This window comes from Lampris incognitus, chromosome 14, assembly GCF_029633865.1.
Source record: "Lampris incognitus isolate fLamInc1 chromosome 14, fLamInc1.hap2, whole genome shotgun sequence".
Taxonomy (NCBI): Eukaryota; Metazoa; Chordata; class Actinopteri; order Lampriformes; family Lampridae; genus Lampris; species Lampris incognitus.
In genome coordinates this window covers 7649895-7664657 of record NC_079224.1, presented here as the reverse complement: position 1 = coordinate 7664657, position 14763 = coordinate 7649895, and the positions used below count along the sequence as shown (strand labels likewise).

Here is a 14763-nt window from a genome sequence, read left to right as displayed (position 1 = left end):
GAGAAAAAGGCGGAAATAAAATTTTAAAAAAACCAAAACATGCAAACTGCACTCAGATGGGCTTTATGCAAACTCGGGACCCTTGAGCTATGAGACACCATGCCCCCCCATGGGCAAGCACTGATGGCTAAACAGATTAACATAAAGACTAACAGACAAACAGGCCTGCATCCTATCAGCCCAAATGTCTTTCAAGCCTCAATGTTATAGAGAAGGACCCAACCCTCAGCCTTCACAGTAATGCACACACTGCACTGATCTAATACTGTATTGAAGTCAATGAATATAAGCCATATTTCCTGAGGATCCAAAACACTCGGGACATTTTTATTTTCTCACCAATTATGGTAAAATAGCTTTGCAAACGACTTTGCCAAAATTTCTCCTTTGCCCTTTTCCAAGGCACTAAAAGTTGAACATGAATCTTGCATTTAGAACTCACTCCAAAATTTACCCAGTGTACCCAAAAAATACGCAATTCAGATTCTTATTCTGAAAAAAAAAATAGTGTTCTAGAAGGACATCAATGCCAGCTATCTTGTGTAAAGTAACCGGTATACTAATCTCAGAAGATATGTGTTGGTAATGGGGAATGCATAACAGATGGCCTGTCAACATTGGACAGATGGCCTGACTGTTTGAGATGTAAAATTTACAAATTCTCCTCTTTTATTCTGTAGTTCTCTTCGCCCACCTCGCTGTCCATACTAATGACCACCCATACTGTCCACAGTGCTCAAGTCACATGACGGTGATAATCCTGCTTGGATCTGAATCAGCTCCTAAACCCTTACAGTGCAGATTAACACAGGGGAAGTAGAGAGGAGGAGATTCTCTAAGTCTCAAGGCTTTCCCTGCTTCCTATAGCTTATGCCATGCCTCGCTATAACCCCATCTGCTACGTGCCACCCTCCATGTGGCCTGAGATACCCGTGTCAGCATCATTCAACTTATTTCCACATATGACACTATGAGAGAGGTTAGTTAATGGTGAACTAATTTCTAGTTAACAGACAACAAGGCCTACTAAGAGGCCTAAGTAAGAAGGACACTAAAGTAAAATATTAATAAAATCAAACTTTTATATCTAAAAACATTGAACATGGTATAATTAAACATTCAGCAATGATTTCTTTTGATAAATGATGAATATTGTGTTTTTACACCCATCACTGTTCTTAGTTATCTCAATAACAGTGATGGAGTGGTCTAGTCCTCATAAATATTCATGAGCTGACCTTTGAGTGACAAGTACAAAGAAAGGTCAACAGGAAGAGCGGGTGGGGTTTCATTATTTGATCTGATTGGCTGTATGTAAATTAGTGTCCAGTGACATCACGCGTATCAAAATAAAAAGAGAATCTGTTACTGGGAACACTTTAAAAAAATAGAAGAACTTGATTCTACCTTATATATACCTATATATACCTATATATACCTACATATATATATATATATATATATATATATATATATATATATATATATATATACCAGAGGCCTGGGAGTTTGAAGGTTCTGCACAGATGTTGTTCCTGGAATCTGCTGGAGCCACTTTCCCAGTTTGGGGGTCACAGCCCCTAGTGCTCCTATTATCACGGGGACTGCTGTGGATTCCACCTTCCACATCCAATCTAGTTCTTCCCTCAGCCCTTGGTATTTCTCTAGCTTCTCATGCTCTTTCTTCCTGATGTTGCCGTTGCTCGGGATTGCTACATCAATCACTTCTGCTGTCTTCTGCTCCTTGTCGACCACCACAATGTCTGGTTGATTAGTCAGCACCTGCTTGTCAGTCTGGAACTTGACGATCCCACAGGATCTTAGCTCTGCCACTCTCAACCACCTTTGGCGGTGTCTCCCATTTGGGAACTTCCAGTCTGTATTCAGTACAGATATTCCTATACACTATCTCAGCAATTTGGTTATGCCTTTCAGTGTACACTTTCCCAGCTAGCATTTTACACCCTGCTACTACGTGCTGGACTGTCTCAGGGGCATCTTTGCACAGCCTGCATCTTTGGTCTTGTCTGGTGTGGCAGACCCCTGCCTCAACCGATCTGGTCCTGAGTGCCTGTTCTTGTGCCGATATGATCAGAGCCTCTGTGCTGTCCTTCGGTCCAGCCTTTTCTAGCTACTGGTTGGATGTCTTGATATCAGCTACATCTTTTATCTGTCAGTGGTACATCCCATGGAGGGACTTGATTTTCCATGATACCTCCTCTTCTTCTTCATCTGCACTCTTTGTCATCTGCTGCCTGAGGTAGTCACTCAGCAGTTCATCTTGGGGGCCCTCTTTCTGATGTTATCATGGATGTTCCTTGTTTTATCCTTGATAGTGGCCCTGACACTCACTAACCCTCGTCCCCCATCTTTTCGCTGTTCGTGCAGTCTCAGGCTGCTGCACTTTCGGTGGAACCCTCCATGCATTGTGAGGAGTTTCTGTGTCCTGATATCTGTAGCCTTTATCGCCTCCTTTGGCCAGTTTATTATTCCAGTTGGGCATCTGATAACTGCCTCAATCTCTGGAGGTAGCTGGCTGTAGCTGACATCCTTGCTGCCTCCTCATGGTGTCCATTTGCCTGTGGAATACCCAGGTACTTGTATCTGCCCTGTATGTCTGTTATCCTGCCATCTGGTAATTCAAATCCGTCAGTGCTCACCACCTTTCCTCTTTTTGTCACCATTCCACCGCACTTGTCCAGTCCAAATGACAACCCGATTTTGTTTCTGTAGATCTTGGTGAGGTGGATCAATGAGTCAATGCCTCGCTCATTACTGGCATACAGCTTGGTGTCATCCATAGGAGGTGGCTAATGGTAACTCCATTTCTGAAGCTGTATCTATATCCACTCTTCGTGATGATCTGACTGAGGGGGTTCAGGCCTATGCAGAACAGCAGTGGAGATAGTGCATCACCTTGGTATATGCCACATTTTATTTGATTACCTGTGTGATTGTTTTTGAGTTGGCTTCTAGTGTTGTTTTCCACTGCCGCATTGAGTTCTTGATGAAGGCTATTAGTGACCTGTTGGCTTTGTATAGTGCCAAGCACTCCAGAAACCAGGTGTGGGGAACTGAATTTTAGGCTTTCTTGTAGTCAATCCAGGCTGTGCTCACATTGGGCTATCTGGTCTTTGAGTCTTGGGTGATGGCTCTATCAACCAGTAGCTGATGCTTTGACTTTCTGGTGTTGTACCCAATTCCTTTCTGAGTTTGTTCATGTATTGACTCATGCGCCCATTCAGCTTAGCTGCTAAGAGCCTGACAGGATCTTCCATGTTGTGGAGAGGCTGGTTATTAGCCGGTAGTTTGAAGGTGTTGTACCCTTGTGGGGATCCTTCATAATCAGTATTGTTCTCCCCTGTGTTAGCCGGTCAATGTGAGACCCTGATGTTAGCAGCTGGTTCATCTGTGTCACCAGGTGTTCACGCAGTGCCATTAGCTTCTTCAACCAGTAGATGTGAATCATGACAGGGTCTGGTGCAGTCCAGCTCTTCATGTTTGAGACTCGTTGTTGGGTGTCAGCCACTGTCATGATAACTGGTTTTTGTTCTGGGATACTGCTGTGGTCTACTCTTAGGCCCACCAGCCACTGGGCATTGGTGTTGTGTGATGGCTCCCTTCCCCATGTAGCCTTCCAGTATTGCTCAATCTCTGCTCTGGGTGGGTCTGATGTTTTTCCCTTGTTACTCTGCAGCTGGGAGTTCACTTTGGATGGTTCTTTGAGGAACAGACCATTTACTCTTTTGGCTTCTACTTCTCTAGTGTATCTCTTCACTCTGGTGGCCAGAGCTGTGAGCCTTTGCTTGGCAGTTTCCAGAGCCCCACTTATGGACAGCTTGCTGTACTTCTTCAACCAAGGCCTGTCTTTCATCACAACTTTCTGCATCTCTGTTAACATGCTGACACCTCTCCATGCTGCTTCGATCTTGGCTTCCAGCCTTCTCCTAATGGAGTGTACTGTTGGTGACCTCTGTTCTTAATCCTGTACACAAGCATCTCCAGGATTACGGCTGCATTGGCGTATACAAGCTCATTGGTCTCTGTTATGGTGGCAGTTGAAATGTTGCATAAGGCTGAGTTCACATCTGCTAGCAGGCTTTGTTATGGTATTTTGTCACGGAGTCATGGAAGTCATGCCCGTGGGTTGACTCTCTTTAGTCTGGCCATGATTCTCATTTGGACCTAAGTAGCTTCAACTGTCATGGCTGTTAAGATTGTTTCAGCTGGTTGGGGTCTGTCCTCATGTATATCCTGCCTACTGGGCGGCCATTCATTGTGTTGAAATGTATAGTCATCCTTTTGGAGCCTTGCCAGCTCAAGTTGTGACAGTAGCTTCCTTCTATTGATGTTTGAGCGTTAAGCCACTAGTTGCTTCTGAGTCAGTGTGGAAGCAGGTCTCATACTGGTCCACAGTTCCCACATTCGCTTCATATAGCCTCCCGGCAGCAGTCTGCTTTTATAGTAGCATTCCATCAGTTCCAGGTTCTTGACCCTTGTCCATGAATGTCTTGTTCCAGTAGCCCATTTCTCATCAGGTTGCCCTGGTTCCCCAACACCTGACGTGGACCTTCTTAACCCGGGCGATGTCCGAGCTGGTATGACTCTATTCATGTTACGGCCACTCATATCCGATGTAGCTGGCTTGTATAGCATGAAGAATCTGTTACAGACTCTTACTGGAGGCTTGTCCCAACCAGGGTTTGAACCCCCAATCTCTGGTACGGACAGCTGGTGTTCTTACCTACGTGTGTGTGTGTGTGTGTGTGTGTGTGTGTGTGTGTGTGTGTATTTATGGAGATGGTTTAAACACCGTGACAACTAAAGTAATAGTTTATGGTAGAATATATTTGTGTTTCCGTTTTGGTCCGACTATGTGTTATAGGAGCTACGAAATGCATATACTTTGACAGAAATATATTTGGTTTATGCTCATCTTTTGCTCTAAATTATACAAGTATTGGTTAATTTTTAAAAATGTTGTGTCTAGACAAAAGATATAACGTCTTTTTTCCAGTCTTGTCTTGTGACTTGTCACTTGACATGCTAGTTTCACTTAGCCATCTATTTGAAATGCAGCTGTGTAGAGTCGTTGGAGACCAGAGGAAAGAGCTCTTGTCATGGCTCTGATGAAGATTTATGGACCCTTCTTTTTTCCCGCTGAGCAGAATAGAGAACTTTAAAGAGGAGCCAGCTCAATGTTTCTCCCCAGAAAGAAAATAACAAATTTAAAGGCAAGGCTATCATTTGTCTAGTTTAGTGTTTATGTTTGACTAATTCTCATTGTTGAAGCTCGGTTATCGAGTCTTTCCCTGCATTAGCTTGATCAGCCCTGAATTCTGAATTGATAAGAATACGTGTTCAAATCCCTCCTCGGCCTTCTGGCTAAGTTCAAGTGTGTGAAGAATACGTGTTCATTCATGTTGATGCACTTTAATTGTAAGTGATAGGGATGCTGTAATAGCTACACAATAAAAAGATTTTGTTAGAACAAGAACTATGGAATCTATTAACAATCCCATCATAAAGTTCCCCCCGTATCTGTCTTCATGCATGCTCAATAATCCGGGTAAGAAAATCAAAGAATCATTTTCATTTTACACTAAGTTAACATCTCTCAGAGATCCCATTTTAATATTGTTCGAAGGTATTGATTTCATTTATTGTATGCACTATAATACTCTGTCAAACAATATTAAAAGGGGGTGTCTGGGTAGCATAGCAGTCTATTCCGTTGCCTACTAATGCGGGGATTCCAGTTTGAATCCCCGTGTTACCTCCGGCTTGCTCGGGTGTCCCTACAGACACAATTGTTCGTGTCTGCGGGTGGGAGGCCGGATGTAGGTATGTGTCCTGGTCAATGCACTAGCGCCTCCTCTGGTTGGTCGGGGTGCCTATTCAGGGGGGAGGGGGAACTGGGGGGAATGACGTGATCCTCCCACGTGCTACGTCCCCCTGGACAAACTCCTCACTGTCAGGTGAAAAGGAGCGGCTGGCGACTCCACATGTATTGGTGGAGACATGTGGTAGTCTGCAGCCCTCCCTAGATTGGCGGAAGGGGTGGAGCGGTGACTGGGAAGGGTCAGAAGAGTGGGGCAATTGGCTAGATACAATTGGTGAAAAAATCCCCCCCCCCAAAAAAACAAAACAATTTTTAAATGCCATCCATTCATCCATTATCCAAACCGCTTATCCTGCTCTCAGGGTCGCAGGGATGCTGGAGCCTATCCCAGCAGTCATTGCGCAGCAGGCAGAGAGACACCCTGGACAGGCTGCCAGGCCATCACAGGACATATACACACATACATGAACAATAGCAACTTGTACACTGTAAAACAGTACACCATATGCAATATGCAAGGTACGGTATGGTCAGGTGGGTCACTAGATCAAGTCAACCTAATCATAGGTCAGAGGGCTCAGTGGCGGTCCATGGAGGTCAAGGAGTCGGTCCTAGTCAGTCCTTGTGGGGGAGGCGGTGTTTGCAGACCAACGTACAACTATAAATAAAATACGTTCACACTAGAAGAACGTTTGCCCTTACAGTGGTTACACATGTATTTGAAATCAGTAGTTAAAATAAAATCAAAATCGAAAATAACAGAATGCAACCTTTGAAAGATGTTAACAGTGTAAGACTTACTTGCTCCAACATGATGGCCCACGAAAATGGGTGCTCTCTCAGGCAACTGCCTGTCTTCGACTGTCTCGGTGGTCAAACCAAAAAGCCAATTAAAGATCATGGTCAGTATTCAAAGCGACCAATCGAAGGCGCGGAGACACCCCCGCCTCCAAAGTCTCAAAAGTCAACTTGACAAGTGAGCACGTGTTGAGCAGTAGCGAGCGTGTAGGGAGGGTCGAGCTCGTTCTCGTCACAGCCCCGTGCTCATGGGGCTTCATTTGTGCACGCCGAGCGGAAACGCTCCATCGCAAGGATGCTTTTCTGCTCGCGGATGCTGTTCTGTGCGCTCATGTCACGTGCATGCGCCTGGTTTTCATGTGCACGGGTTTCGAGACTAATTAAGTGCCATGCCTGATGCCGGTTTACTCATGCGGAGCCCTTTCCTTGTGTTCATTTGTGTTGCAGACAATGTTTGTGTTGAAGTGCACATGTGCCTTAGTGACACTGAGCATTCAGGACAGGGAGGAGCGGTACGTGAAATGACATGAAGCAAATAGCTTTGTCCTGCTAACAAGCCCTTGCCGTCTGTCTTCTTCCCAGGCCTCACATGGCTTGCGTGTTTAAAATAGAGCATCCATCTTGTCTTGTGCCCACTAATGTGCATATTTATGAGTCTTTGGGCTCTTTACATGCCAGACCCATGACCTCAATACCTACATGAATACAAGGCGAGGTTATGAGGAGGCATCCGAGTCTCCCTGCTTAAATGAACCTCTGTGGCTCATGTTCTCTAATGATGGGTTATATTTGTATGCGGCCTCTTCATACCACTGAATTTTGTCCACAGAGTGTGTGAATGACTTTCTCCAATTGACCAAGGTGAGACTGATTCAATACATCATGTGGTTCTGGTTCAAATTCCAGTTTGTATGGCTAGATTTATGTACAGTATTCATGTGAATGCACGAGCAGATGCACATCACAGAATTATGTACGGCTTCAGTACTGCCATACGCAGCCTAAGGTAGATAGCTTTGGGGTACAAATTAGTAGCACAATGCAGTTTTATCACTCATCTCATGTATTCATCAAATGCTAAACCGGAAACTGCTTATATACCACCGCCTTCTCTTTCTGTCTCTCTCTCGTTCTCATCTCTCTCTTGTCCCTTTTTCTTTCTTTCTCTTTTTCTGTATCCACTTGTCTCTCTATCTCTCTCTCTGATCAACAGGAGAACCACTGTCGAAGGATTAAGATTCTTGGGGACTGTTACTACTGCGTGTCTGGCCTGACCCAACCCAAGACTGACCATGCCCACTGCTGTGTGGAGATGGGCCTGGACATGATTGACACCATAACGTGAGTGTTCAGATGTTGGACTCTTGTCACATACATATCAGGAACCTAGTTCTACCATGTGATGACTGCATGAACATGCTGTTAAGTATTTCTGAGTGGCACTCTCCCCTGAGTGCTCAGTATGGTGTGTGCTTATGGAACAAGGACGCATGTGTAAGGATGTAGCTACTAGCTGAATTTTGGCAGAATGAGTTCCATCATGGGCAGCACGGTGGTGCAGTGGTGAGTGCGGTCGCCTCACGGCAAGAAGGTCCTGCGCTCGAGCCCCGGGATAGTCCAACCTTGGGGGTCATCCCGGGTTGTCCTCTGTGTGGAGTTTGCATGTTCTCCCCATGTCTGTGTAGAGAATTCAGGGAGCAGCCGGGAACTGCTACAGCCGAGACGCGAACCCGGGTCTCCCACACCACCGGCGACTGCACCAGCCAGTTGACTAAAGGGTCTGACCCGTTAGCCAAGGGCTAGTGAGTCTAATTATCCATGGTCGTTACATCTGCGTGGGTTTCCTCCTTGGTGCTCCGGTTTCCTCCCACAGTCCAACGACATGTAGGTCATGTGAATCGGCCATACTAAATTGTCCCTAGGTGTGTGTGTGTGTGTGTGTGTGTGCAGGGGCGTCAATTGGGTATGGCAAGGTATGGCAGCTGCCATGCATTGGCTCTCTGGTCAGTGTGAAATAATATATTTCAGTTACACATTTCTCAGTGTTTTAAATGATCCTATTACTGTAGCAAAATCATTCATTGCACGAAGTAGAATGAAATCGAGTGAATCGGCACCTCACTCGGCTCAACTCCTGTCTCTCGGTCGTCACTGACTCAATAGTGAGAGGAGCTCTCTCTCTCTCTCTCTCTCTCTCTCTCTCTCTCTCTCTCTCTCTCTCTCTCTCTCTCTCTCTCTCTCTCTCTCTCTCTTGCGCGTGTGTCACGTGTGTTGCTAACTGCCGCGGGCGCCAGAAACAGAGAGGAAGAAGAGCGTGTGTACTGTGTAGCTAGCTAATAACTGTAGCATACGCAATGGATGACTGAAATTAAACAAAAACTCTTAAAGGGAGAGCTTCTTAAAATCCCAAATGAGTTGGGGAAGGCTTCGTTATGGAAACAGAATGACCTCGTTGTGACGACAGTAATAGTCTAACTTGTTATAACTGTTGCCTTGATCAAGTTCAGTTGGCGGAGATGATTTGTGAACTGTTCGGCCATGTTCATTTGGCAAAGATTATATTATTGAACCGTTGCCATGTCAAGTTATTCGGTGGGTGACGTTTCACTGCTTTATTGGCATTGCTGCGAACGGGTAAGATGGAAAAGTGGTTTATTATTATACTGCTGTGTTGTTCTGATGGCTGCCGTGCCTGGCTAGCAGTGTGTAGGCTACTACTAGCCCATGTGTTGCTGATTTGGACCACTGTGCATAAGAAGTAGCCTAATTAGTTGGTTTGGTTTCTGTGGTTTGCGTGTATTTGTGTGTGCTGGTTGTGGGTGTTGTTAGTTGGTTTGGTTTCTGTGGTTTGTGTTTATTTGTGTGTGCTGGTTGTGGGTGTTGTTAGTTGGTTTGGTTTCTGTGTATTTGTGTGTGCTGGTTGTGGGTGTTGTTAGTTGGTTTGGTTTCTGTGGTTTGTGTGTATTTGTCTGTGCTGGGTGTGGGTGTTGTTAGTTGGTTTGGTTTCTGTGGTTTGTGTGTATTTGTGTGTGCTGGTTGTGGGTGTTATTAGCTGGTTTGGTTTTTGTGGTTTGTGTGTATTTGTGTGTGCTGGTTGTGGGTGTTATTAGCTAAGCCTGTCTGAAGATGTTAGTGAACTCGTGCCGTTAGTGTCACATAAAATCTCATTGCAGTCAGATCGATTACGACTTTTGTGTTGATAATTTATTCACTTGTATTCAATACCGGTAACAAGTATTCCGATTCTTGTAAAATATACCAGTTTAGCTCAGCAGCATAAGACCATTTCTATCCATCAACTCACATGCACAGCAGCCTAGCAGCACATTGTATAACTGCCAGAGAGAGAGACGGGGGGGGGGGGTGGCAGTGCCGCAAAGCAGTCATCTATCACAAACTAACCAAACGTTTCTGGTTTCGGCATGTTATAATCTGTAGCAGGGCCGAGGCGGTCCACCTGTGGCGGGGGATACAGATCCCGTTGCGGGCGATGAGGAATGTCTAGGTGAATCAGTCAAGGCCCTGATTACGGCGGCGTGATTGTATAAATGGTTGTAGCTAACCACCGGCACAGAGCCACACGGTTGAGATGGAATGAGAATTCGAGGGACTTGATTTGATGTGACATGATGTCAGATGTGACGTCATCTGACTTTGCCATACCTTGGCTTCTGGTGAATCGACGCCCCCTGTGTGTGGGGGGTGGCCCTGTGATGTCCTGGTGGCCTGTCCAGGGTGTCTCCCCACCTGCCACCCAATGACTGCTGGGATAGGCTCCAGCATCCCCACGACATTGAGAGCAGGATAAGTGGTTTGGATAATGGATGGATGGATGGATGGATGGATGGATGGATGGATGGTGTTCCATCAATAGCAGAAGGAATTGTTCCTGTGCTGAAAAACCCAGTTTGGTCGACTATTCTCTGCTGGGAGAACATTCCAACACCAAAGATTTGAGACAAAGAAAAATCCCAGTTGGCTTCAAAAGTGAAAAAGCCACAGAGAAAGAAAAACCATCTCTTTGACAAGGCATGAAAACGCCTGATTCCCCTCCACATTTTGCAGTTTGAAGGCAGAAAACGGGGCACACGCAGTGCCAAGAATGGAATAGGTACAATATGGTCATGACTCCAATAGAAACCTGTTAATTAGCACTACCTAAATTAGAAAGTACCGACAAGATAGAAAAAAGTACCAGGCTCCTTCTCAACACGTCTAAAGTGATTGTTAGCACCCGTATAGGTTCTTTGCTGTGTTTTTGTTCAGGCGCTAAGTGGAACGCACACAAACCAGATGCGTGCTGCTGATTTACTGCGGACTCCTTTCGGTAAACGTTTATACTGAAGTTGCACATTTATGTTGTCTTTCCGCCTCTTAGAGTCCCATGTTATCGACTAGGTTTATTGTCGACAGGCAGGTTTGAGTGTGTTCTGCTCGGGATTCAAACCCGGGATGTTTTAATTACCTGCACCCACTTCACACATATGAACCACTTACCAAATGGACCATCCACTCATTTCTTTTGGGACTGAGATGTACTAACAAAGGTAGTGAAAAAGTGTCACCATGACCCACTCACTTCACATTTTGACCAAATAATCATTTTGAGGGCTGCACGGTGGCGCAGTGGTTAGCGCGGTCGCCTCACAGCAAGAAGGTCCTGGGTTCGAGCCCCGGGGTTGTCCAACCTTGGGGGTCGTCCCGGGTCATCCTCTGTGTGGAGTTTGCATGTTCTCCCCGTGTCTGCGTGGGTTTCCTCCGGGTGCTCCGGTTTCCTCCCACAGTCCAAAGACATGTAGGTCAGATGAATCGACCATGCTAAATTGTCCCTAGGTGTGAATATGTAGGTCATGTGATGGTCTGGTGGCCTGTCCAGGGTGTCTTCCCGCCTGCCACCCAATGACTGCTGGGATAGGCTCCAGCATCCTCGCAACCCTGAGAGCAGGGTTAGTGGTTTGGATGATGGATGGATGGATGGATGGAATAATTTTGAAATGTGTTGTGCGATGAAATTAAACAGAACCACAACAGAAGCATTAGAGAGCCGTTATTTAAAGTCCCCTCCAGTCATGTTTTAAGACGTGTAAACGCTCTGCTTGATACAATAAATTGTCTGATGGGTTTTTTTTTCTGTAAAATAAGTTCAATTATCTTGTTAAAATCCTGAAAATCACATCTACTCCTCCCTCATTAAAAGAATCCAGAATCTATAAATATGCAAGTGCCTATCCCAGCAGCCATTGGGCGGCAGGTGGGGAGACACCCTGGACAGGCCGCCAGGCCATCACACACATTCACACCTTGAGACAATTTAGCATGGTCGATTCATCTGACCTACATGTCTTTGGACTGTGGGAGGAAACCGGAACACCCGGAGGAAACCCACGCAGACAACATGCAAACTCCACACAGAGGACGACCCGGGACGACCCTCAAGGTTGGACTACCCCGAGGCTTGAACCCAGGACCTTCTTGCTGTGAGGCGACCGCGCTCACCACTGCGCCACCATGCCGCCAACTAAAGTACCTAAAGTAAACTAAAGTAATAGAAAAATATGCAAATGATCCCTGCCCTCAATTCAAATCCCCCCACCACTCGCCTGCAGTGCATATACCTGCTCACTGTCGACTATGCTCATGAAACGCTGTAACGTACGCTTGTTTCCTGTTTCACTTGCTACTGTACACGACACAATGGCAAGAGTTAATATAGGAGTAATTCAGCCATACATGTTTGAACCAGAAACTGATTCCGAAGAAGAAAAAGAGCAAATTGGACAGGGTCGCTGCTGCTTGTTAGCGCCAGCGGGGAGGAGGAGGCAAGTTTGGCGTGATTGTGGAGCCTTTGTCCTCCCCGCTGAGCCACCAGTTCGCTCTCTTAGGCCAGCACGGCGAGCGGAGCCTCACCACCGCCCCCACACTTGGCGGATGCAAATGTACCAGACGACCGAGACGGACGAGACAGGCAAGAGAGACAGCAGGCTGGCACGGACGGAGCGATCGAGGGAGATGCTGCTTGTGCCACGGACTGCACACCACACCAGGCAGGGCCGCCACCAGTTGGCTGTCACCGCGAGGAAGCGGAGCCAGGGAAGGGAGGAAGGGGTGCGAGGTGCACCGGGGAAAGCTCTCCATGCCGGCCAGATGTGTGGCTGGCTCTGTCTACTCTTCGTGTCTGTATGTATGCGTCTTAATAAATACATCTGGGACTGACGATAATTTGCTTCTGTCCAACCCCCCTCGTGGCAACAGAGTTGCCACAGTTGTACTTATATAAGTGGACGTATCAGATTGGTACACCTAGGTTAGAATTAAATCTCAGGACGTACCACATTTCACCGACCATGGACAACCACGTCAAGTTCACCAGGGAGGATGTGAAAAATGACAGGCTAGCCTTCTTACACTGTGAAATCACAACTGGTGATGGGGAACGCCCAAACAGTGCACCAGCCAATCTAAGAGAGGAGAAGGACAACAGCTGTCTAAGTGTAAACCAGTGGTGATTCTGTGTGTGGCGGGAGTGTTGGAACAGTTGAGACGCGTATTTTCCAAACACTGCATCTCAGTCGCTTTCAAACCCCAAAACATGCTACGCCAGAAGTCGGTCCACTCCAAGGATCAGGTCCCCTGGCACAAACAGAGCAATATAGTGTACGCTGTTAAGTGCCAGGAGGATTGCCGTGACTTGTACATTGTGGAAACCAAACAGGCGCTGGTCAAGAGGATGTCACAACACAGAAGAGCGAACACGTCAGACCAGGACTCCACAGTCTACACCATCTACAGACCAGGACTCCACAGTCTACACCATCTACAGACCAGGACTCCACAGTCTACACCATCTACAGACCAGGACTCCACAGTCTACACCATCTACAGACCAGGACTCCACAGTCTACACCATCTACAGACCAGGACTCCACAATCTACACCATCTACAGACCAGGACTCCACAGTCTACACCATCTACAGACCAGGACTCCACAGTCTACACCATCTACAGACCAGGACTCCACAGTCTACACCATTTACAGGCCAGGACTCCACAGTCTACACCATCTACAGACCAGGACTCCACAGTCTACACCATTTACAGGCCAGGACTCCACAGTCTACACCATCTACAGACCAGGACTCCACAGTCTACACCATCTACAGACCAGGACTCCACAGTCTACACCATCTACAGACCAGGACTCCACAGTCTACACCATTTACAGGCCAGGACTCCACAGTCTACACCATCTACAGGCCAGGACTCCACAGTCTACACCATCTACAGGCCCAGTGGGGACAAGGATGTGCACATCCTTGATAGGGAGGAACGCTGGTTTGAACGGGGAGTCAAAGAGGCCATCTATGTGAAGAGGGAACGACCATCCCTGAACTGAGGGGGGGGCTAAGAATACATCTGTCACCATCTTACAATGCTGTGACTGCAACGATTCCCCAACCCTCTGTGAATAGTACACATGGCCTTCGTAACTCTAGTTAATAGTTACACCTATCTGCATATGAAACTGATGGTTGGTTTGGGTCGTCATGTCACTGTATTGTTTATAAGGGTGGGGACACCTGCAGTCACTGTATTGTTTATAAGGGTGGGGATACCTGCAGTCACTGTATTGTTTATAAGGGCGGGGGTACCTGCAGTCACTGTATTGTTTATAAGGGTGGGGACGCTTGACTACATTATCAGTCAGCTCAAAATGTGTCGCTCGTGTTAGATAAAGCTTGGTCCTGTTCTCCAGCTCTGATGCACCCTTAGGAAGAAAAATAAACTTACCGGTTGACCAACATGGCGGCTGGTACTCGCGGTGTCTCAGGATAAATGGACGGCACAGCCGTAGGCTTCAATATAAGTCTTATGGCAAAAGGCATCCGTTTGTCAGATGAATATTAAAACTATGCTTTTGAAAATGATCACTAGATTATTTTGCTCCTTGCTAGTTGAGCACTTTTCCTATTGTGTTTCTTCTAACAAAGTAAAAAAAAATTTTTTTTCAGAAACCGTCAATGGTGTTGATAAGAGTGCTCAACTAATGAGGAGCAGAATATCAATTCCGCTCCTCATTCCAGATGGCACAATTTATATATATCAATTCCATCCATCCATTATC

General features: G+C 46.3%; 1 protein-coding gene across 3 annotated transcripts in view; it reads left to right on the top strand.

Annotated features, from left to right (window-relative positions):
- adcy1b (adenylate cyclase 1b) overlaps positions 1-14763 on the top strand; it is a 69625-nt gene that overhangs the window by 34892 nt on the left and 19970 nt on the right. For all 3 annotated transcript variants that reach the window (XM_056292882.1, XM_056292880.1, XM_056292881.1), the window contains exon 5: positions 7854-7981. In XM_056292882.1, coding sequence (XP_056148857.1) covers positions 7854-7981 — 128 coding nt within the window. The remainder of the gene's footprint in view (positions 1-7853; positions 7982-14763) is intronic.